The sequence below is a fragment of the Podarcis erhardii genome (genome assembly GCF_964252035.2).
Source record: "Podarcis erhardii genome assembly, chromosome: 5".
Classification (NCBI taxonomy): domain Eukaryota; kingdom Metazoa; phylum Chordata; class Lepidosauria; order Squamata; family Lacertidae; genus Podarcis; species Podarcis erhardii.
The window spans coordinates 54,313,907-54,339,689 of NC_138509.1; the positions used below are offsets into that span (position 1 = coordinate 54,313,907).

General features: G+C 41.1%; 1 protein-coding gene across 7 annotated transcripts in view; it reads left to right on the forward strand.

Annotated features, from left to right (window-relative positions):
* The window catches only part of SORCS1 (sortilin related VPS10 domain containing receptor 1), a 426,493-nt gene that overhangs the window by 365,090 nt on the left and 35,620 nt on the right, over positions 1 to 25,783 (forward strand). For 3 of the 7 annotated variants that reach the window (XM_081863381.1, XM_081863384.1, XM_081863379.1), the window contains 2 exons: positions 10 to 212; positions 1,521 to 6,469. The exons of 1 other annotated variant lie outside the window; for it this stretch is intronic. In XM_081863381.1, the coding sequence (XP_081719507.1) occupies positions 10 to 212; positions 1,521 to 1,585 (268 nt within the window). In that variant the 3' untranslated portion in view covers positions 1,586 to 6,469. Of the gene's footprint in view, positions 1 to 9; positions 213 to 1,520; positions 6,470 to 25,783 lie in introns of those variants that run through there. 3 more of the 7 variants (XM_081863382.1, XM_081863386.1, XM_081863385.1) reach the window with 1 other exon arrangement.

Genomic DNA, 25,783 nt, shown 5'->3' on the forward strand with positions numbered 1-25,783 from the left:
TATTTGTAGGGTTGCCAGATTTCCAAAGACCAATTCTTGTACACAAGAGGCTATTGGGAGGAAAAATTCCTGGACATCCTGGACACCAACCAACGAGCGTGAGCAGACAGCCAAGGACTGCCCAGAGTCCAGGACCAGACAGTGCATAGACTGTTGCCCTACTGATGAGCATGCTGGCGGTCAGATGTACGAGGAGCGCTCGTCAGGCGCAGGTGCGCTGGGTTGCTGACCTGCTGATTAGTAGACTGGCGGTCAGCAGAGTGGAAGGGGGGCTGGGGAGGGGCTGTCTGCTGAGGGCAAATACCAAAGCGTCAGTATGGAGAAGCGAGTGGGCAGATGGAGTCCTTTCAGAGCTGCCAGTCACAAGGCTCAACTATAAGGACACTGCACAAAGCAGGCAGTTCTTCTATGTCCAAAGCAATCATGGATATCTGGCAACCCTATTTTGAATCTAGCCTTGGCTTAATATGAGCCAGTGCTTACCAGGGCTCAGCCTGAGAACATTTCATGATGCCAGGCTCAGCTTTGGACACTGACAACTAAAAAGAGCTAGAGTGCATCTCTTATGCATGTGAGGGTTGTCTCTCACTCCACACTGAGTTATCACAGCCAATCTCAACCTGTCTGGGATTAAGGTTGCTTCTTAGTGAATCATTAGAAGTAAATGAATATCTCCACTCAGACAGAAGAACAATTTTCTTAATCTGGGGGAGAAGATGTCACAGAGTCTATTTGGCTTTGATAGGATTCTAGCTGGTCACCTGAAGTTGCTCGTTTTACGTAAGGCTTCGGTTAAGGGCCCCTTGTGGACAGATAGGTAGAATATAATTGTGTCAAATAAATAAAGCCAACAGGTGCTGCCAACATAGTTTGACATATCCTTATGGAGGTTGGATAAGACATTCTCCACTTGGTAATGTTTTTGTGGGTAGCCAAGAAAACTTGGAGGGACAGAAAGTTAGCACTATCCTTAGTGCACAGCCCTCCCTGTTTCTCTTTCATGACAACCGGTTCTGCTGGAGGGCTTTGTATATTCCCAGAGATAAGGAGTTTTATGGCAGAAGGTACTGCTTACATGCAGAATGAGAGCCTCTGGTGCTCTTTCTTTAAAAATTAACCACTGGATATGAAAACTGATTCAGTTCACATCTGACAGTCACTGGGTGGGAACACACTCTGCACAAAGACAAATGCACCGGCAGATTGTCAGATCTCTGACACCTTGTATTTCGTTTCAAATGCCATTAAAAGCATTGTGCTGCTTCTCAGAGGAACACAGCTAGTCCCATTCCTCCTCTCCCTCATCTGCCACTCCATAATTTGACATGGTTAAGTCATATTCATTAGTACAGGAACAAGACATTACAGTCTGCCTTCTAAATGACAAGCAGATATTCTGGGTGCATGGTGTGTTAGGAAGAAACAATTAAATCCAAAGACAATTGACATGATATTGAGAGACTTTCTGCTCCTACTCGCTTTGCTAACTCTCCTTTTGTTGTTGTTTTTCTCTGCCGCAGGAAGTATTTCCACAGTTGCTGAGACACAAAGCACAAAAGAAATCCCTACCTGTATAAATGTTTGAAACAAGGACACCGGTCTATCTCTGTCCCCTTCACCCTGATATATATATATATATGTATAAAAAGAAAAAAAGGAAACCAATCACTGCTTTTGGACTTTTTGATTCTTCTGACGACAAAGGGGTTTTTAGCTTTAAGCCTGTGCATGTGGATGTCATTTGGATAACATATTGGGAACTGCAGTGTACAGGTGCTCTATTTTAATGGAGTAAAAGAGGAAGGAAAAAAACACTTCCTCTTAATCCTCTTCTCTCTTCTTTTCTAATCAAGGTTTAATTTGTAAGTGATTCATAATGAATATAGGCCAAGAACGTGCATGGGGTCTTTGTGGGAGGGGGTGGAAGTTCCTGACTTTCGGTATAACTTATGCTTTTAGCACTGCAAGATTGTAGGTGGATTTGCCACTCCAGCCTACATTCCTGCACCTGCAATCCTATACACATGGACTTAGAAGTAAGCCCAACTGAACTCAATGAGGCTTTCTACTGAGTAGACATGCATAGGAATGCAGTGTCAAATACTCACAAAAAATCTGCACTAGAGTTTGATGGCATCACAATGTTCTTAGGGGGGTTGTTTATGTTTTTCAGATGTCTCTGTTTGGACTTTTACTTTTTGTCTTGTGATGTTCCTTTGTCTAAAGCTGTTTTTAGCTTGTTCAGATACAGTTCAAGGTCCAGACGCAGCTCAAGTTCCTTTCACTGGCAGAATCAAATTCTTTCCTAAACATATGTTGAATGAAGATTCATGCCTGTCTAGTGCAGTGTGGCTGCCCAGATATTCCTGGACTTCAGCTCCCATCAGCTCTAGCCAGCAGAGCAGGCAATAAAGGATGGTGGGAGCTGGAGTTCACCTAGAGAGTCACAGTTTTCCCATCCATATCATATGGGATAAAGAACTAGCTACTCCAAGACTGACCTTTGAAGGATCTAACCATAAAATACATTTCACTCTCTGATTGTTGTTAGTTACATTCTGCACATACCCATTGCAATCAAGAATGAAAAAGGAATGGTGCTATCCAGTCCAAATTGATTCAGTACTGCTTAGCATCTGCATCAGTTCCTTCATGTGTTTTTTCCAGCATTCTGACTATTCTATTCTGACAGCAATAGTTTTGAAGAAAGCTGAGTGCAATTTGTGGCAGGCATACAGTATTTCCCATACTGTACACAAACATTTATTTTGCTCCATTGTTCCATCTGGCCTAACAGATCGAGCAATTAGTGTATAGATCATGAGCACAAATCCTTTTAAAAAACAAAAAACACACTTTCAGCTTGCAGAGGACGTGCTCAAGAATAATAGTTTTGCAACTCCTGGTGCGAGTGCTAGAGCTGCACATAGTACAATAATCTCTTACAATGTGCTCTTAGAGAGCCCCACAAGCTGAGGATGTAAAAGACACCAAGGTATATATAAGGTCCACTCACATAATATTTCTTGCCCCATCCTATGGCTGGATAATGGTACATCTGTTACCAAAGATAAAGCAATGAAACTTTCTTATCTTCATGCTATATGCACTACTCTTCATCTTAATGAACAAGACATGTCCTCCTATCAGTTTCAAAGATGTTAGAACTCAGATTAATCATTGTCATTGCTCTGCTCTGTTCACATCACCAGGGACTCATCACAAGTAGGTCCAGCTACAAGTGCTACAAATTAAACTGAAATTATTTCAGGAGCTAGATTTAGTCCATCAGATGTGGCCTATTGATCTTGAATTTGTATCACTCATTCCCCAGTCTCCCACTTGTACAACACTCCCTCTCCTCCATCCTCTCCTCTCCAACCCCCATGCACCCTCAATATCTACACCAGAAAATTGGGGGATGCCCTGGAACAGATTTTGGGGGCACATAAGAAGATGAGAGTCCCACTGCATAAGTGGAACACTGCTGGTGCAATATTGATTACAGTCCAATAAGTCCAGATTGGAGCACTGCCTCCCCAGTGACCTACTGGTGCTGAAGCCCAGTAATAATCTGGATAAGGCAATTTACAACTCGAGGGCTGCAGGCTTTCGAATATATTTTATGTTCACACACATTAGGGGAGTACAAAGTTGGCCATAATGGGAAGTACAGTTCCCATGATCTCCAGTTCTCCTGAATGTACCGTACACATGTAGATTTCTTCATTGCAGGATATATTGGACTAGATGATCCTTGGGGTCCCTTCCAACTCTACAATTCTATCACAGTGGTATCAAATTAATTTTGGGAGCTCCATATTACAACTCTGGATTGGATCATTTTTTTGGCCATTCCTTTTAATTGGGGAAATAAAATTAGGGTATAACGACTAGCCACTTCGTATTAGAACTGAGGCCTTCAAACACTGGTATTCAAAGGCTTCTATGTGACTGTATGCAATGATGGAATCTTTTCCAGGCATCAGTTTGTACCAACAGCTAATATCCATGTCAGTAATCCAGTCAATTCAAGTTACTTCCAGATGTTCACACTGATTTCTGTAAAGCAGCCTTTCCCAAGCTGGTTCTATCCAGAGGTTTTGGCAAACAGCTTCTATCACCCCCGGCCACTGGTCAGGGATGATGGAAATTAGAGTCTGAAACCTCTGTTGAGGCTGAGGAAGGCTGCTGCAGATCATACCTAAGACTGGTTTCCTTTTCATCTCTTTCTGCAATCTTTATTCAGTCTGCAGCTAATTGGGGGACTGCTTAAATTGAATCAAATAATGAATTGTGTGTGCAGGTTCTTCTGACTCCATCAAAAATTCAACAGTTCAAATGCTTGAACTCTTATAGCTTAAAATTGTTAAGTGTGCACTGTGAGATTATGGATTTCAGAATGAGTACTGAAATATGTGAACGTCTTGATAATGACAAAAGTATTATAACTAACTGCTGTTTTTAAAACACACACACACACAATTCCTGCTCTGCTGCAAAAAACTAATAGGCTGATCCATAAGGATCCTACAATGCATTCTTCCACCACTTCATTACATAGCAGGACTTAAAAAAATGAAACCTAAAAATCATTGAAATTAGATAACGCTGATGCTAGTTGAATTTCAACCTTCAGTTCCAGCAAAGAGAGAGGATGGGGAGGTAGAGCACAAAGCCCTATACAAATACATTGCTGCATTTCAGTCCTGTTGTGCTGGTGTTGCTGGCCAGCCTACCATTTATTAAGCTATGACACTTGTGGGCATTGGGGGAGGGGGGAGCCAGTACCCTACAGAGTAATCACAATACACAAAGCTCAACATGCTCAATAATAATAACCATAAACATTTTATTGGTTATTTCCTAACGTAAAGGTCTAGCCCAGTATGTGCAACATATACAGTTCATATGTACAGTATATAACCTATGAAACTAATTCCAATATTGATACAGTTCGTCTTTTCTTATCTTTTCCTATTGTTTCTTCTTGTGAGTTCCTGTATAACACAATCCTTATGCTTTCTTATTGTTTCTTCTTGTAAGCAGGTAAAAATAGAAAAGAAAAGTTATGTTAGGAAAATACCAAGAAAATGTTTACGGTTATTATTATTCAGCCTGTTGCTCTTTGTGTATTGTAATTACTGCAGCAGACACAGGTATGGCTCACCTGTGCCTTATCTTAAAATATGGCTCACCTTTTGTCTTCTGTGGAGCTTATTGAATATTACAAACCATCATTTGCATATGTGCAAACCATAGTCATATTTATAAGCAACCTGCTCCAATGAGATTTAATCTGATAGGTATTTAATCTAGATGACAGGGTGCTGATGTAACTGCTGCAGCACAGGCCATTAGATGTATTCAAACAGCTATACATATATTTAGGATCAGAATGTGAATTTCTGTTTGATTTGGTGGGGTCAAATCCACTTGACTATAAGTACCTTGACTTAAATTGTTTATAGACCAATTCACACAATCATTTTGGCATGGGTGGGAGAATGAAAAGTGAGTTGCCACCCCCACACCCCCACCATACATTTGTGGCTTCTCATATGAATGCTCTGCTTCAGATCACAAGTTTGCACCTCTTTGAGTAGATTTGGGCCAGACTGGGTCCTTGTTTCCACATGGCAAGATCCCATGTTGCTGGGTTTTAGGCCTTTCCTACCCGAGCAACCATTGAGTTTGGCCATGCCACGTGCTTTTAGTATACAGCTGATGAATGCAGGTGAGCCATGTGGGATCTTGCCACAAGGAAGTGCAATATAAATTTATATAGTCACTTTCTCATCTGTAGCCCCTTAGAATAAAGCCGAGTGTTACTACTAACAAGAACACAGAGACATAGTAATGGTCAGAACTTGCATATGACCATCTCCCTTGGTAAGCACCAACAGTTGCTTCTCTGGAAAAACTTCAAGATTTTTGCTTGGAGCTCAGCAAGCCATAATGCTAAGACATGTCAACGAGGTGACTAAGTGAAAAAAGATGTCAGGGATGTAACTGAGGGCTGCCCTGCACATAGATATATATTCACCTCAGAAGTTGAATTTTAGTCCCAAATGAACACATCTGAAGAAAAACTGGGAACTTTTAAATGATTTATGTCTGCTGCTGATGGTTTCTCAAATTGCTCTGCACCTTTTGCTACAAGATATGGCATCACTCATGTGTCTATAGCTGTAACTCTCGGGTGGCTGGGAAAGTAGCCAATGTCCACTGTATAGTAACCCTCACAATTCTAATAGGCCATGGAAGTCCAATGTTAGCCAAGTTATTTTTATAGGTCAATTTGAATGTTTTTTTCTCTCTTATAGCATTGGATCTACTGCTAATTTTGAAATGACTTTTTGATGTAATCCCCCCCTTTTGGTTGGATACTATGTAGTGTAATGTATAATTGCTATTGTTTATTGCTTTTACAGTCATATTTATTAAACAGATTCTGTCTCTAAAGAAAGTCACAGATGTTTTGTTCAATTATCGTATACTGCTTGACTGCGAAAATAATAATACAAGTTTTACTTGTACATGCAATGTAAAATTGAGGAAATAAGAATTTTGGTTTAAGTATTAGAGTGAAATCAAGCCTAAGCCCCATTGATTTCCATTGTAGTATTAACATTCATGCTTAAATCTCTCGCATTGAAATAAATGGGTCTGAAATGGCTTATTTTCTAACTGACTTGTACCCTTAATTATCAGGCAGTAATCACTCTAACAAAAGGGACGCAGGTGGCGCTGTGGGTTAAACCACAGAGCCTAGGACTTGCCGATCAGAAGATCGGCGGTTCAAATCCCCGTGACAGGGTGAGCTCCCGTTGCTCGGTCCCTGCTCCTGCCAACCTAGCAGTTCAAAAGCACGTCAAAGTGCAAGTAGATAAATAGGTACCACTCCGGTGGGAAGGTAAACGGCGTTTCCGTGCGCTGCTCTGGTTCACTAGAAGCAACTTAGTCATACTGGCCACATGACCCGGAAGCTGTACGCTGGCTCCCTCGGCCAATAAAGCGAGATGAGCGCCGCAACCCCAGAGTCGGCCACAACTGGACCTAATGGTCAGAGGTCCCTTTACCTTTACCTAATCACTCTAACATATAAACAGATTTAGAAACCAAATCAATTTCAAGCCATGACTTGAAATTGAAACACTTGAAACACAGACTGCAATTAAGGTTAGGAATTGTGCTAAAGCAACACTAGCCTATTACTATTACTATTACTATTACTATTACTATTACTATTAAGCCACCCTTCATCCTAAGGTCGCAGAGCAGGTCACAACAACAGAATGGTGCATTAAATGAAGATGGGGGATGGCACATTCATTGCACTGAATATTCAGATGGAACTTTTTATTGCTTCTTTTATCTTTTATTCCTTATATTGTATTGTATTTATTGTAATGCCTGTGTGGTCCACAAATACTTCCAGCAATCTTCAAGTTGTTTGAGAGGAAAAAATAGTTGGGGGAACCACTGGCATAGATCAAATCCAAATCTATAGATCAAATCTTGTTGCTGACGCTTTTCTGTCTTGCACTACAAAATGGGGAGCAGATGGCTTCATGAAGTCAGACACCATGAAATACATTTTAATAGGGCTGCATGATGGCAGGGTCATATGCATAGGTCATGTTATTGAAGTGGGTATTTTCTGGTCAACTTATGTGGTGTGAAATAGTCCAGGAATATGGGAACAGTATCTGTAAAGACGAGATCACAGTGAAGAAGAGAGCAACCATTGCTCACTTTGGATTACGGTTGCATTATAAAGGTGTGTGTTTTTTCTATGTAAAATGAGAAAGACTCTCCTCCCTGAAAGAGAGGGGAGTGGTTGTGGGCGGGAGCCCGAACACCGCTCCTAGCAGGGGGCATTGCCCCCTGCCTCCAGCTCACCTGGCTGGCGCTCACGCCCCCCCGGTGGCCGTCCAACCAGGTGCCATGGGGGGGCGTGTCCAGCAGCCTTTATGCTGCAATGCCAGCCTCTCCCCGGCCTCATTTCTCTTCGTCGTCCTGTGCGAGTCACCCACCCTCCACTCCCTTTGAGTTAGGGCTTAGGTCATTGGCCTTGCTATGGACCTTAGGTTGGTCGCCCCGGTTGCCCGGGGGGCCTGGTAGGAGTTTTTCCATTTGGCATTAGGCTTTTTGGTTTTTTCGCCTACCTCGTAGCAATCGTCACAACTTTTTGTGGTATTGGTGGGTAGGTTAGGCATTGGAATAATGTGTTGTGGTGTGTCGAAGTGCTAGGTGTGGCCATCGCCTATGCCTTCAATTTCTAGGCGTATTCCGTTAAAGGAATCTGGCGGTCGTGTATTCCGTCCGAAGCCTGCTTGGCGGGAGGCCATGGCACGACCCTCGGTGACATCAGGGGTGAGCCTATAGTTGGATTAGCATCAACAGGTGATGAACCCCTGGTGAATAAACCCACTTGTTTCGCGATCCAGTGCCTAAGCCAATACCTTTTCATTGCTGTAATCAATAAAGTTGTGGCCTTTTCTAGCCCATTAACCTTATATCACGTGTCCCTGTGTCTTCATTTTACTTCGCGGGGGTCAGGTCCTCGAACCACAATTTCCGATTGCACCTTTTTGGGGGCGCTTTCCAGTTAGTTCAACTACTCTTGCTGTGTGCTTAACCACCTCTCAGTTTCCACTGTGAAAGGGTAGTCGGTGAAATTAAGGGCTTCTTAATTTCACTTCTGCTTTGTAAATTTCATTCCCATTAGCAATTTTGTTCCAGTTGGGTCTCTTGATGAATGCACAACACGCTGCTTTAAAAGGTGCCAGACAAAACCTTTCCTGTGTTAGGTCTTATTTGGGGAGATAATAAATAAAAGATTCCATCAGTTCAATCGACATGGGGCATGAAACAAGGCAATGTATAAAACAATAACAGTTTCTCGTTATTTTTCTCTAAATAAATCAAAGCTATTACAAGCCATGTGTGATAAATCATGGGTCTTGTGAGGTTTTGGGTCCACGAATGTTTGTGATAACTCAGAATCTTCCAGTCATTACAAGAACCTACACAGCTGCCTCATTAAGGGACTCAAGTCAGTTGTCTCATCCTGCCCCATAAAGCTCTCTTCTCACTGCAGGTGCTACAGTGGTTCAGCCTTGGGGGGCAGTCTTGCAGAAGGGCCAGGGCCTTTGTATGATGAATGAGGGTGAATGAGGTCCAGATCCACCATTTGGCTAAGAAAAACAGAAAATTTTGCAGTGTAATAATCTAACAGGATATCCTCTGTGAATGAAAGTAGGGCCTTCTATTTAATGTGGAAGAAAGCAACTTGCTTAATGGAGTAAGTGATAGCCTGGCAGCAGGGCCTGACATGAGGAATAGGCTTGCTGAGTGTTCTCTAACATAGTAACAGGGTGGTGTAGTGGAAATGCAGAAGACAACTGTATTTCGAGGAGTTAGGTGGCATGTCCCTTTCCCTTTAACATCCCCAGTTTGAGGTCTGCTGGATTCTTGTGTTTCACACACCTGTCAGGAGTTTCTTGGGTTCTTCTCTGTTGCAAGTGCTGGCTGGATGCCAGGCTGCAGGTAGTGGGAGACTCTCAGCCGTTCTGTATTAATTCCATCTCAGGGTCCTGGGCTAATCATAAGTAATGCCAGGTGCACTTGATTACATCAAGGCAGGCTATAAAAGCGATAGGTGGGAGGGGCCCAGTGAGCTTCTACCCAGATTAAAGGACCTGATGCTGGGAGACCAACAGTCAGGGTCTTTCTCCTGCTGCTCTACCTGGGGCTCCGGGAAGCTGAAGGGGAGATTGGGTAGCCCCTGTCAGGTATGTTTTATTTTATGCTTTGCATGCCTGCTGTTTATTTGTTAATAAAACTGTTTTGGTTCCCCTTCCACCTCCTCATTCCTTTTGTCCTGATATCCTTGGAAAGAACTGGTGTATTTGGCAGCACAGCTGGGTAAAAATATCTGTCCCTCCCTTTATTGCTATTGTTGTGAGGTGGTATGAGGTGAAGGGAGAGGAGAGTTCTACTAATTTCAACCTGGGTTCAGGTCCAGTTTGGGGGCAGAATTGGCCTTGGTGACTCTGTCGGACAACCTTTTGCAAAAGATAAGCAGGGAGCATGCAGCCCTTCTGCTTCTGTTCTGTTGCTCAGAGGGAACTACTACTACTAATGTCACATGGTGTGTGGTTCAAGAACATGGGTTTGCTTAGCACCCTTATGATCCTGTTGGTGCACTGGAGAATAGTCAGAAGCAAGTGGAATTTTGTGAGTAAAATAGTAATGAGTAATGAGGACTCCACTAATAGAGGTATTTCACAGTTTCAACCACTTAAAAATCTGTGGTTCTGAGTGGCTATCAAGACTTCACATGAATGGCTTACCATTGGTTGGAGCCAGCATGGGCTGCCAGGTTCTTACACCATCATATTAATAAGCCTTTGGAAGGAATCAGCTTCCAACAATAAACTGTACTGGGGGAAGGGACAGTGAGCCCTGGGAAACTCTGTTCTCAGTTGTTTTTCTTCTGTTCTGTTCTTTTTTCCTTTTTCCTTTTTCCTTTTTCCAAATACTGCGTCCACATATGCTGTGGATTTACAGACATGTACAAATAGGCAGTGAAATGCAGATAAATAAAATGTATAAATAGATACTGAGGTTTATTTAAGAAATGTTTTCTATATCCGCATAGAATCTACTTTCTCTATGTTAAGTGGATGCAGGTCATACAAATGCTGCTATGCCAGTTCCATAATGTACTATATCTGTTTGCCTCATTTTTAACACACTGCAGAGATAAGAGTACACTAGTGGCTTCAAGTTCTTAAACAGCACTGCTTCTTAAAGTTCACACAGTGCAAGATGAAAGTCAGGAACATTTGGCTTTTTCTTTTTAATTATGCAGAGATTTCCCATTTGTATTTCTGACAATAGCATTAGTTCTGACAGCCATAAATCATAACCAGTGAGCATGTTATCTTTGCCTGATGATCTCTAATTTAATGTAAAGAAATTTGTCTCCTCCACTGCCTGCATCTCTCCAATCACTCATTGCTCAGAATGACACAACCTGAGGTAGGAGATACAGATCCTTATTGGGTGCAGGGTTTATTTTTAAAGTCTATTTTCCCCACTTCAGCTAATGAGATACTGTCACAGCATTTCACCATGAAATGGAATAATAAAGTGCAGAACTGACTAATGCTTGTGATATGCTGAGATTAGAAAGTGCAGAAGAATGTTGCTTCAGAAATAGTCACAAGCATTTTCTTCTGGATCGGAACAAAACATCATCACAAAACAGCCTACAAAGTTTAAATATACACACTTTTTCTGTTGGGAAATGGAGCTGTTCACTGACACTCACTAGGTTAGAAATAGGAACTAAAGGAAACTTGATGTTTACAATGTTAGAATCTAAAAATGACAAACCACAGTATGGCTGTGGTTGGTGACTCCATTGTAGATGGGGCTGTATATTGGGACCAAATTCAAATTCATATTCTTGACTTCCTAAACTCTACACTCTGAGGTAATGCTTCACCCTACTGATATTTTCAGGAATGTCCTACATCCTAGACAAGCTCTTGACACAAGGTCTTTCATGCATAGTTAACAGATGGAATTTGCAATCAGAAGATGCAGTAAAGGCCACCAACTTGGATGCCTTTAAAGAGAGTTCATGGAGGAGAAGTGGCTACTAGCCATGATGACTATGTATTACCTCCCATGTCAGATACAGTAGGCTTCTGAATATCAGTTGCTAGAAATTAGAATGGATGGGGCATGCGTTTGCTCTCATGTTCTGCTTGTGGGCTTCCTATAGGTTAGCTACTTTGAGAACAGGATGGTGGACTAGGTTGCATCTTTGGCCTAATTCTTATGACCTTAGGAAGGTGGTCAGAGCACCTTAGTTCCTTAGTTGGCAGGAGCATGGTTGGATGGTCATAACAATATATAAAATGGTTGTGGACACTCTGAAGCCTAGGGTGATTTTTTAAATCCTTCCATATTTGCCAGGAAGAAAACCTGCATATTGTAGAAAGGTAACAGAAGGGGAAGACAACACCTAAATATTCAAACAACTTATTAGGTTTGTTGTAATTGTTGTATTTTATATCATACTGTCTTACGTTATAGTGTACTTTGTCTTGCAGTGTGGGATCTGGATTCTGTTTACCTCTGTAAAGGGGGGAGATGGGTCTTTTCGTAGTTTATTTATAGTACTATCTTATGATTGTGAAAGACGTTTCTCAATAGAATCTCAATAAAAAACTATACAAAGAAACCTTACCTAAAGACCTCATTTTAGTGAGATGATTAGCTGTTCCTTTCCATATTATATGCCAATCTCCACTTTTAAGTATAATCCAGTCCAGTTCTGCCCCAGAGGTTTTGAATGCTCAGCTGTGTTTAGAATCAGTCATTGCAATTGCTCTAGTATGTTGTCAGACTGAGCCACAGTGTTCTTGCTATTCTTATCAACTTACCATAGGAAAGGGTGGTGAAATAAATGAATCATATTGATAGCAATCTTCCTGTCTTTTGCTTAACTGCATATAGGTGAATAATGCATCTAGGACATTCATGCATAATACTGTTTATTTCACTTTATGACAAGATGTTAGATGAGTCATCTGTGGCCCAAGGAATTTTTTTATGGTTGGAAGAGTTCCAGGTGGATTAAATCCTTTGTAGTCCTATGCAATGCACAGGATCATCAACAACAGAAGTCATCCATGTCTGATTCCATACAGGCCCACCTTGATTGTTCATTTTGGTTGTCATTTTTTTCCCTCTTTATACTCCTGGTGCCCCCAGATAAGGATTGGTGCATAGACACCTTTACTTATAATGGGCATCAGTTTCATATTGTTAAGAGGTAACACTTTTGCAGATATGTACTTAGAAAAGTGTGTAAGTGTGTGTGTGTGTGTGTGTGTGTGTGTGTGTGTAAAAGAGAGAGAAATACAGCTCTTTCTTCCCATTACAGAGGCATCCCTTCAACTTTCTGATAATCACAGATAGCTGCCATCTATTATTAGGAGAAATAAATAAAATTATGGTAAAATTATGCTGGTTGGTGGGGAATCCATGTTTCAGATGATGTGGCTTCCCCAGAGAAGGGATCTTGTGCAGACCTTTTCTCTGAGGGTCCCCACCCCACCCCCCCAGTGGAGGGGACCAAATTGTCAGTTTGATTGAATTCAAAACTCATCCAGCCAGGTGTCAGAAAGCATGTGACTGCTTCTTTCAAGAAAGGTGATGGGAACTCTTGCAGGGGTCACCAAACTTATAGGACTATGGAGACATCAGGAAACTTTGATCACTTCTCTACCCCATCCCTGAATCAGTCCCCCTTCCAAACAGGCAGGAATAGAAAAGGTATGCCCACACATTTTACTCTTTCAAAGGATTTGGATAGCAAGTCAGATACAACAGAATTTATCTGAGCCTTAACAGGCACATAGAGCTGAAAAAGGAAATAGGAAAGTGTCACTACTTCCATCAACTCTGGGTTCTTTTCTAGATAACTATCATCACCTCCTAATGACCTTAAGGCAGTGTGTGACTGGGGTGTGTGTATGTGCTCTAAAGAGCCATTGCACTCATGGGCACCATGTTGATGACCCCCTGGCTATTACAAGGGATGTTATTTTGTGCCTGTTTGCACAGTGAAGTCATGGCTATGTTTTGAAGTAGTTAAATTCATAGGTATTGATTGTGTTGATTCCTATGGTTTCCTGTCAGTGAATCATAAAAATCTAGATCCCAAGTATTAATTTGACCAATAACTGACCAATAACTCCCCCATAATTGACTGACTCCTTCGAATCCCATCTAGTGAGCACAGTTAAACGAGCAGACAGTATTTGGATGAAATGACAAGCTGAGGTTAAATAAATGCAGGATCAAAAACTTCTGAACTCCTCTTCTTGGCCCTGTGGGAGAAAGAGTGAAGGAGGCCATTTGCAATCCTGGGAGGAAGGCTAGGTTCATTCATGTAATGCTAAGCCATCCCTTAGTGTTAAGTCCAAACACAGCCTATGCAATTAACTGTAATCACCAGAATGAAGGATGTGCATTTGAATGTGGTAATTCAAAGCAAAGAAATCAGCCTCTTAGGGGGGGAGAGGAGGCTGTGCGAATTTGTATTTCAGAACTAGAATTCTGTGATTTGCTTAGGGAAAGTTGTATGACTCAAGGAAAAAGAGTTTTTAAAAGCACTAGTTTATGAAAGTAAGTTTCCCCAAAATAATCTGTTGTATATCGCTCATTATCAGATCCACTGGAAGGGACTTTCTTAAGACACTAATGACACCTTGGATAACTAGTTTCTTACCTAATGCAAAATAAATGTAGGTATTTTAACCTAATAAATATTGAAGTATATGATCTTTCCTCTATGGCTTATCTTTAGAAAGCCACAAGCGCATCCAAGCACTTCTATCAACTAGGGAGAGAGCCCAATTTTGTTGATTTCTTTGTACATCTGACGGATTAGGAAAGCAGAACCAATCACATTGTCTATCCCTTGAAAATGCCTTTTTTGACATTGTGTATCATGCAAGATAGTGGGGCAAGTTTTGTGTGCAGGAGGCAAGGCTATTTTTTCAAAAAAGGATTCTGCTTCTGACAAGCAAATATAGAACAGGAGAAGTCAAGCGGTGAATATTTCAAGCTTTGGAATCAGATTTTATTCTAAAATTGCACTATATATATGCCTGAAAATCATCTGCAAGAAGAGGTGACAGAGAAGTTAGGACTTGAGCAGCAGCAGATTTATTTTTTAACCAGATGATGCATGAAATGGCATTACCTTCCAGCCTACAAATGAAACTCTGCAGCTATCTTCAGATACCTGGTGGCGGGATTAAAAGGCCTCTCTCCAGCCTTTGACTTTGGCATCTTTGAACGTCTTTCTGCTTTCATGCTGGACAGAAAATTGTGCATTTAAAAGGCACGCTTTCTTCTAGTACAAGGTGCCCTGAGGAGATTTGTACAATTTCAAATCTTTCCTGCCAAGAAATCAAGAGGTTCTCTTTCTCTCAGGAAGAGTGAGCTAAAAGGACAAGGAGCCAGTGAGAATTTCAGAGAGAGAAAACTTTGTAAATATCCTAGGGATGTCACAAGAGAGCTTTACTGGAGCACATGTCTGCTTCACACTTGACCTCCTTTTGCTGGGATGTGATTTGACATGGTCTTGCTTACAGCACACCTCCCTTTGGTTACCTGTTGCTTGGTGTTCCCACTGCTCTGACTTGCATGTTCTGCTTATTATTTTCTGTTCCTGTTTATCCCTTCCTATCAAAATGGTAATGACTAGGGCTGTCAACTGAATAAAGATGATCTAATTTCCCTCATCCCAGCTCCCACAGATTAATTAAGCAATTTAAATACATTTAAATGGTGCACAACTTTGATGAATGTATCTTTTTAAAATGAATCGTGGAAAAAGATTGCTTCCCTTAAGCATGAGACAATGCTGTTTCAATAAACACATTTAATAAGCAAAGGTGCTACTGCTATTTTTTCTAGCCTGGCTAGTTGGGGGAAGAGCCATCTGTGACACTGTAAATGGTCAGGATACCCCAACAGACAGCCTCTTTTCATCCTTTTTCTCACCACTATCAGACCCCAGAAAAAGACCGTGGGTTGGGGTCACCATCGTCCCACATGTACAAATACACACACATTCATTTCAGGAAATTGTGGAGAGTGCAAAATGGTGACTGGGAGGAAGAGACAGCTCACAATTAGCAGTAGAATCCGCAAGCAGGACCTGGAAGAGCTCAACTTCCAAGCAAACTGGTCACCTAGTCTCCCTCTATACACCAACCTTTCACACACATACTTACCCGCTTCCATGGCAGTGGAGGAAAAAACAACATTACATTCCCTTTTGCATGTTGTGATCCTTGAAGGGCAATTGTCTGGTCCTTTACTCACAGGCACAAGGCAAAGTTGTCATTTGAGCTATTGCTTTTCAGTTTATATGTAAGCCATGTCATTTATGGGTGGGGTAACTCTAGAATAATTCATTATAAACCAGATCCCAATTTGCATACCTACATATCAGAGGAAATTTCATCCAATAAGCATGATCGCCCAGTAAATAGCTTCACAAGCCTTACAAAAATAAAATAAAATTGTTATATTTCAAAATAATACCACCACTAGTAATTAAACATTATGAATGCACAGTGTGAATTTTGCTTGCAGGTGCCAAGGAAATTATATGGTGATACTAGGTCACTTCCTAGAATTTTGCATTTCTCTTACTTTATGGTGATTATACTTATAAACTGCCAGACATTTTAATTACCATTACAGATACCTGCGGGCTTTAACTGGAAGCAAGCCACTGTAGAATTCAATTGCTAATTAAATTCCACTGACTATATTCTTCACCTGAAGCCCCTTAAGAAGATTGTGTTTATCAAATATCTTTCAGCCAAATAAGCACTTACCTAATTTCAAATTGAATATCTTTTTCAAGATTGGAAATGATCTTTCATCCACAGGGAGTTGTGGAAACAGAATGCTATCACCGTGACATCTGGGAAATGCATCTATCCCTTCCATTTAAAGAGAAATCATATGTCCTGATGTGAAGGAAGGAATTTGTGTGCATATTCTAGTAACAAATAATCAAAAATTGTGTCAGCCTGCTTATGAATGAAAGGCAGCAGTTCTACACATATTCAATGGGCATAATTAATGAAATCAATGTGACTTAATTCCAAGTAAATGTGATTAATATTGGATTGAAAATCCATTTTGGGCTGAATAAATAAAACAGCTCTAACTTCTCTATAACCTTTGAAAGAGAATATTGGATAATTTGCACATAGTCATACCACAGTCCCATTTGAGGATTTGTAGTGTCTCACTACAATTTTGGATATGCATAAAGTCATAGTGGGTACAGAAGCACCCGCTAAAAGCATTCCTGTTTAGACAAGCCTACCAGACACTTATAAAGTTGAGGTAATTTTAATCTGTTTTAATATTTTAATTTTTGTGTGTTTTAAAGCAAGGTTGTAAATATTTCTTTATTTTACTATTTTATCTTTTATAAACCAGTTTGAGATTTTTTTTGCAATCAAGTGGTATATACATTTTATGAAATAAAATAAAGAAATAATAGTAAAGGCAGGCTTCAAAACAACATTGGCCATGACAAAGGAGTGAGGCAGACTGGTCACTGAGATGGGAAAAGTGGCTTTAAACAGTGACAGAGATTTGAGTAAAGCACGGATGAAAGAATACAGAAAGAGGAAAGGTGGCCATTTTAAACAATGGCAAAGATGTGCTAGAGAATGACAGTGAGTGATGAGGGGCAGTTTAAAACAAGGTTTGAATGCAGCAAGAAGGGAGTGGGGAAAAGGCTCTGTTGTGTTACGTTTTTCATGTCGGCCTCTGTGTGGTACCCATCTCCACTATTTCTCCTTGTTAAAACTCTTTCTGTCTCTCCATGGCTGCTTTACTTAAACCTTTCTGGTTGTTTAAAACTGAAATTTTTGATTCTGTGTTCTTCCTAGTTTACTAAGAGTTCTGCCATTGTTTAAACAGACGTGTTTCACCTTTCAGTGTTACTTCCTTCTTGCTGTACTTGAATCTCTCCCTCTTCTGTTCCTTAGTTCATCCAACCATTTATACTACCACAATCACTGTATTCTATTTTCTATACTCCAACAAATAAAAGGGGGTGACTGTTCCAATGGATGGATAGAACCAATGGTAGCCAACACAGTGCCAGTGCCTTCCAGTTGTTTTTGGATCACAAAATCCATCATCCTTGGTCAAACTGGCTATGGCTGATAGGAAGTGGAGTTCAACAACATCTGAAGAGCACAATGTTGGCTACCCCGGATAAAACATTTGTCCCAGAGATGCTGTTGCCAGGTGGCCAACTCCTGTTAGAGGCAGGAAATGCAGAAAAAGAAAAAGAAGGATAAAAACATGAGACAGTTGATGTCAGTTTGACAGAAAGGGAGCATAAAAGGAGAAGGATTATGGAAAGCAGGTGAAGTAAATGAAATCTTATTGCAAAATGGGGGGTAGGCTCTTCGCTCTGAGAACAAATCCAATATTTTTATTGTAAACCTAATCCAGGCTATAATATGTCAGAATATGCCAGCATCTTCCCCAAAAAGAATTTGCAAAGCATAACCCAGAATAAGTCGTTCTTTGTAGGCCTTTCAATGCAACATAGCCTTACCAAGGCTGTGACAGTCTTGGTGATCTATGGTTCCACAGTGGGAATAATCATTGGGATATTGTTTTAATTACTTCATTGCCTATAAGGATATAGCTACAGCATATTATCACGGGAGTAGCTGAACAGTGAAAAACAGTGAAGCAAAACTGTGGAAACTAGGCAACGTCTTCCTTATTTGGGTGTCTAATTAGCGTAAGCTATCTTTAGTCATGACATTAAAGAAGATACATTTAATCATAGATAGTCATGCACAATATTTACTGAGCAGCACAAAAACTGTGTAGAATGGTAAAAATTATGCCAAATAAATGGATAGAACCACAAAGGTTCTTAGGTGACAGGCCTGGAAAATACATCTTGACACTTTGAAGAGTTCTCTCTCTTTTTTCCTTTTATTTCCTATTCCTATGAAAGTGTCAAGATGTTGTGTTAAAGTACAGACTAACTGAGTTGAAGAGAAGAACGGCATGTTCAGAAAGATTTAATAAAAGTGAAGTTTTCAAAACAATAATCACACAAGAGCCTGAAAGTAAACATACTTTCTTAATGTAACTATCCCTTTGAACAATGCCTTCCTTGTTACCATTTTCAATGTTAGCAGGTCTTTATGTAGCTCTTCTATTTGTGTTCACAAGATTTAAGGAGTAAGGCTGAGAAGGGAACAACTACAAAATTGTAAAGTTGTTGAGTGTCAAATGCTTTAATTTGGTGATTGATTTTCAGTGTTTCAGTTCAATTGTTTTTAATGTGTTAATTGTATGTTGCTTCAAACTGTTGTGAACCATGAAGAGAATTCTGTGAATTTGGACAGTCTACAAATGCTTCAAATAAATAGCTTAAATGACACTGAAATACCTGATCTGCTGCATTAACCAAAAGATGGCACTACATATTTTCCTTCCTTGAATTGCAGATTGAGCTGCTTCAGAGTAGACACAAGAGTATTCCGTTTGGATTCCTTTCACTATCATGAGCCAATATGTTATTGGCATTATTTTATTTTATTAGTGTCTACTTCAACTTTTAACCATGCAACAAATCAGCCAACTGATAATGAAATAAAAAGTAAATAAGCAAGTAGATAGCTAAATCAATAAATATTAAATAATTAATTCCACACTGCTTTGCTTTAACAAAGACATGCCCCTGAGCTCTTCTGAACATCACATACAGCTGTCTAGACACCTCTTAATCATTTTAACATAGAACCCCCCCCCAAAAAAAAAGAAAAGAAAAGATGCCCATAAGGTTTTGTGGAAGGAAGTGAATCCCTTTCACTTTTCCCACCAAAAATGTCTGCATCTATTTGTCTGCAAGCTGGTCAGACTTAATCTACTCTGGAGGGACTCTGTACCTGTAAATTCCATCCACTTTGGCCCAAAAGGTAGTGGGTATAGCCATTTCTAAATTAGCCATAATTGTGAACAGGGGAACACAGGATTTCATCTTACAATTGCTTTTCCCCCAGGTGGCTTCCTTCCCCTGCCTTCTTATGTTTCAGAGCAAATTTGATCTGGGGATTTTTATTTTTTTAAAAAAGAGATTGTAGATACCTTATCTACTCCATTTCATCTTTCTGGGGGCCCTTCTTCTGCATTAACCCATGAAGTAAGGAAATGGTGACTTACTCAAGCCTATGGGGTTACTGCAGAAGAGGTTTTACTTTTGGAGACCCTCTGCAGCTTCATTGTCTCTAAGGGCACACTGCCTCTTTACCAATCATTGCAGATTTAATGAGGCCACCTGTACCTCATCATTGAACATTCTGCTCATATTCAGCCCCAGGACTCTGGTGCACAGCTTACTTTCAGCAGAAGGAGTAAAGCTATTTCACAGAACCCTGGGAAAGAGCAGGCATTGGTTGCTCAAAGGGGTGCACAAGAGGTCTTTACATAGAAGTAGTCTGGCAGAGTTACACATGCCTTGAGAGGCAATAGTGGGCTGGGCATGAAGGCAGCATGGTGGTAGAGGCATCCTAGCTATGGAAAAGCCTCCCCAGAAAAGTATCACTTGGTGCCTTCTCTGTTGTATTTTCAACGCCAAATGCAGCCCTTTTTATTCACCCAGGCTTTATTATTGTATTATAAACTGACCATGGACTATTGTGGCCCACTGCAGTTTAATACCGTCAATAAACTATTTATGTTGTCTCTTTTGCAAGGAAAGGTACTTTGTTGTTGTTTTCATTTAGCTTCCTTTTATCACTCACTGTAAATTTTAATTATTCACATTGCATTTTATATGTAATACTGTATTTTTTGGGGGAAAGTAAGCTTATTGATTGACACCTAAATAAATCAAATTAATACATCAATCATACTGAGGCTGCAGGAGGCAGTCTCCACCCTTGTCTCTATGTGCACTAGATACTTTACTTTTCTTATGTATCAACATGACATGAGGGGAGAAATGATGATGTGGCATGATTGAATGCAATTTGCCTTCTACTCTTCTACAGTTCAATGCAATTAGAAAGTCATGTGTTGCTTACGGAGATAAGATCTATGGAAACAATATGAGCAAGACTTGATAACAAAGTTAGGAGCTGAGAAATATGTACAATTTTATCACAACTTTTCACTTTGTCAAAGCTTATTACATGCCTGCCATGTGGGAAGCTGGTGGGTGTTTGATTACCATCTGCAAACAAAATCAAGACTGCCTCCTAATGATTTCCGTCAAAGAGGACCAAAATAAGAGAAGATAGTTAAATTAAGGGTGTGGGCCTGTTTGTTGGTATCAGTTTCCCTCTCTCTTGAAAAGTTTGTTTGTGACTCATTAAGTGTCTGTGGTGTCTATGACTCTTGGAGATCAGGTGGGTCATTCTTCTTCACAAATAAATTCCAAACCAATTATTTAAACTATTAGGGGTAGTTAAGTAAAAAAAAAGAAAAGGAAAAAAAAGGATATTAAAATAGTTTCAGCATTTCCAGTCACTGGTTTATTTCAGCCTTCGATCTTTCCCAGAGAACAATAATGATACAAATACATTAAAAGTTAACATTTACCCCTTAATATGAGACAATTTACTCATGAAGGGATGATGGATAAAGGTAAAGGTACCCCTGCCCGTACGGGCCAGTCTTGCCAGACTCTAGGGTTGTGCGCTCATCTCACTCTATAGGCCGGGAGCCAGCGCTGTCCGCAGACACTTCCGGGTCACGTGGCCAGCGTGACAAGCTGCATCTGGTGAGCCAGCGCAGCACACGGAATGCCGTTTACCTTCCCGCTGGTAAGCGGTCCCTATTTATCTACTTGCACCTGGAGGTGCTTTTGAACTGCTAGGTTGGCAGGCGCTGGGACCGAACGACAGGAGCGCACCCCGCCGTGGGGATTCGAACCACCGACCATGCGATCGGCAAGTCCTAGGCGCTGAGGTTTTACCCACAGCGCCACCCGTGTCCCTAGCCGGGATGATGGATAGCCTGCATTAAACATGAAAACAGACTGATTTGCTGCAGACAAACCGGGAGTGGAGGGGGAAGTGAGACATTGGTGAAATATATATTTGGAATACATTAAGAGGAAAGATCACAGCTCAGCCCTGAGCAAGATGGAACACAGTTATATATGTGACAGAAGCCCCTGCTTCTGTTTTCCATGTGTTTGAGGTCCTGTCTGAACAATGACCTATGTTCATACATCCCAATACACACAGGCTCCATTAGCACCATGAGCACTCACACTTTACATTGTGGATGCCTTTTGCGGGATTGCTCATGGTGCTACAGTTCCCAGGGAGCTTACTGGCAAAACAGGGGCTGGATTGCCTCTCAGTGTTAATTTTTGGAGGTTCACGCCCAGCCTCAGTAATCAAGTTTCTTGCTGGGGTCAGCCCCATTTATAAATAGGGGGTGGAGCCAACAATAGCCAGGCAGTTGGCTCAGAAGATTCACCCTCCCTCCCCTCCCTTTGTTTAATGTTTCTTGTTTGCAAGTAAACTTTTTCTTTCCGTTTAGTGGGCGCTGCTATGTTCTTTGACTGGTTGCTGTTGAAGGACTGGGAAGAAATTTTCCTGCATTGGCAGGTTTTGTCTTCCCTGTAGCAATTCGTCACAACTTTGGCAGATATGGCCTTGGGTGGAATCCTTTAGTGTTTTCTTCCCTATGGGGGGGGGGGGGAGAGATGTGATGATTCAAACCCTTGCGGCGGGGGTTCTAGGGTCCCCCTCCCCTCTTAAAGGGGTTATATATATATGGGTGTCACTGGCCATACACTGAAAGGTCGCCAGTGAACTACCCTGCCTGTGAGGATATGGGCTTGGCTGCCTGCTACACTTACGTCTCGCAGAGCACCCCCATATCCCATTTACCCTGATGAGCCCTAGTTCCCCCCGGCTGGGGGGCTGGGAAGGATACACGCCCAAGGCCTAAGCCAAGCATAGCTGTCAACCTTCCCTTTTTTGCAGGAAATTCCCTTATTCCAGCGCCGTTTCCCACAGCTTCCCGCTGCTATCCCAGATTGCTAGATATCCCATAGACTGTCCCCAGGACAGGTGAGGCTGCTGATCCCTTATTTTTAATCTGAATGTTGACTGCTATGAAGCCAAGGTCTTCCAACATTTGGAAATTTAATAAAGTTGTGGCCTAATTTTAATTCCATATAATGTTGTCAGAGTCTTTATTCCTTCCTTATGATCCCTGGGGGCTGGGGCTGTCACCAACTGCTAACACAATCTGTACTCTTAAAAGTTTAGAGTCCATATATAGAGTCAAATGGAATTGGATGTAAACATGTTGGTCCTTGTGCATGAACTGCAGTAAATTTGTGGGGATCAGTGCTTGGCCCTACCATTAGGCAGCATGAAATGGCAACCCGAGTTGGCAGATAATGGGGGGGGGGGGTTGAGAGTGGCAGCAAGGTGTTGGAGGACAGAGACAGGTACTGCCATGAGTAAGCAATGGGTTCAAAGTCCTGTGCACATTCATTTTTATTGTGGTCCTTCCATAAGCTCAGTTTGTTTCAGTCCACGGCTCATAAAATGCATGTCAGCTTCGCCCACTCCTGTGTTTTTTGAAAATGACATACTTGGCTTTGATCTGGGAGAATTCCTTGCATAATGGATTTTACTATTTGCCATTCTACTACTGTTAATCATTGCCCCCTATCACCAAGTATCTATTTGTATACCCACGAGGGTTATGTATTTGGTTTGTACTGCAGTGTCTTTATTTGCACCTGCAAGTGTGTGTGTGTGTGTGTGTGTGTGTGTGTGTGTGTGTGTGTGTGTAAGATTTTGTCTCCACACAAACAATAAAATGGTAAAGAGGAATGGAGAGCAGAGATGGCTGGATTTATCTGTGATATTTGCTTATCAGCCAGTTGCAAAAGCAAATAAAATTGCAGAAGGGTGGGATCCTAACCCAACTTCTATGGGAGAAAACAGAATTGATTTAAATAGGAATTACACAATCATGGTAGGAGACAGGATTAGAAACACAACAATGAATGTTAATGGCTACTCACATCACTTCAGTTAAACAGAATTCAAGGGAATGCACACTTTATCAGCACAACAGATCTGACATTGAAATGCGTTGTACAATCATAATGACCTAGTTTGATAAGCTGACTATTGGTTTGTTATTTTCATGGTTGCTAAATCTCACTAGCACTTGCATGAAACTTGAATGGTTTTCAAAGTTAATGAATGGGGCTCAGGTGAGGCACAAGCTCAATTATTGGGGAAAAATGCCGCCACCCCTAGCCATGAACCTGGCTTTCTTTGCACTTCCTAAGCTAGTCTGCTTCCCTCAAGTATGGGGATCTTTGCTGTCTTCTTGCAACCAAGCTAGTGCCAAATATATTGCTCTGCTTTCCTTTGGACCAGATCAGCGAGGCTGTGTGTCTTGTCATCTGGGCAGCCAAAGACACGGCCCAGGCTTGTAGCCTGGGGATGTCACTTTGATTATGCTAATGCAGTGGTTTGACCTCACCCTCAGAGGCACACTCCATTGTCTCTTGAGGCAGATGGATATCAATAACAACATTCTTTCCAGTAAGTTTCAGCTGCAAGTACAGCCAACTTCTGATCATAAAATGGTACAATATCAGACAGATGTTCCCTCAGACGCTCTGTCCTCTCTATCCTTTGATCTTGATTTAGCTTCCAAGCCACTCTGTGTAAAATGTGGCTCTCTGTTCCCCATTCACTGTTATCAGGATTTATTTATTTAAAGAAAATGATGCCCACACCCTTTTGGATGAAGAAGTTGACATTTGGAGTCTCTCCAGTACGGATTAAGTCTGCCAAATTGCAGATCCTGAGAATTTTGTGGGGAGGAAAGGGAATCCACTTTTCTTCATAACACATGTTAGGCAAACTAGAGCTCCAAAAAGTATATTAGTTTCATATCTGATGGAGGTGGGGTTTATCTATTTCTTACCATAGAATAATTAAGAGGTGGCTGAGTATTGCTTGTAATTTTTAAAAAACACTAGTAGCTTCACACTGACCAATTTAGCTTTCCTAGCACTTGCTCATGTTGGAAGGGGATGTCCTCTAATTGGCATTACAAGGTAAAGCTGTCCACAGCACTGCCTATGGCATATCAAAGAGCTCCAGATAATTTTTTCCCAAGCAGAGCAGTGGGCAATTTTTGAAAAAGTTTAACAATAATAAAATCATCCAGAAACTGCCCAGTACTCCATGGGCAGCATTTAAGCTACCCCACTTTATTGCATAGTCCATGGATCTACAGCAGAAAAACAGAGCATAAACACACACACACACACACACACACACACACACACACACCTCTTGTATATGGGGTGATATAGTACACAAACAATAGAGAGTACAAAAAATGTGACAATAGGCTTTGTGAGGAACCTGATTCAACTTAAAGTGATTTGTTGACATCATGGTCAACATGAGAGGGATAAAAGATCACCCCCAATTTCGGCAGAACCAATGGAGATGTGGAGTGGGTGCATATCTATCCACACAGAACGGTCTTCCTACCTCTGTAAATCCATGTCTTTTCTGTACTGTTAAAAAACCAAATAGAAGACTTGCATTTGAATTTCTAACAGTTTTGTTTTCCTTCTATTACATTTGACTTTATGATAATCCCACCATTTTAGAAATGAAAAATCCTGTTTCCATTCTCATAAGCCATCACATAACTCCATGCTAATCTGCTTCATTTACATTGAATATTAACTTCATTGAGAATGGTACTAATTAATCCTGCATAAATGTAATTTGGTTGCTGCGTAGCTCAGCAGCATGACAATTAACATGGCAATAGGAAGTTAGGCTATCTGATACAGTTTCTGGTTTAGTCCTATTATGCTATGCAGGATGGACACGGCTCACAATGAATTTAATTACTCTGCCTCTCAGTCGCTTTCTCTTAAACTGGAAAAGCACCTCTAAGCCTTCTTCCTCCTTTGCAGAACACAGCCCTCCTACATTTTCTTTTCCACCCTGTTCCTCTTGCAATTCATTCCACTTGGGTTGTCATCATTACTAACAGCTAATGCCTAATGCCCTTGCTTGCAAGGTCGCCACTTGCCAAGGTAGGAGTGAAAGCAGCTAGCATTCTTTAATTACCAGCAACACATAATCCAACTGCT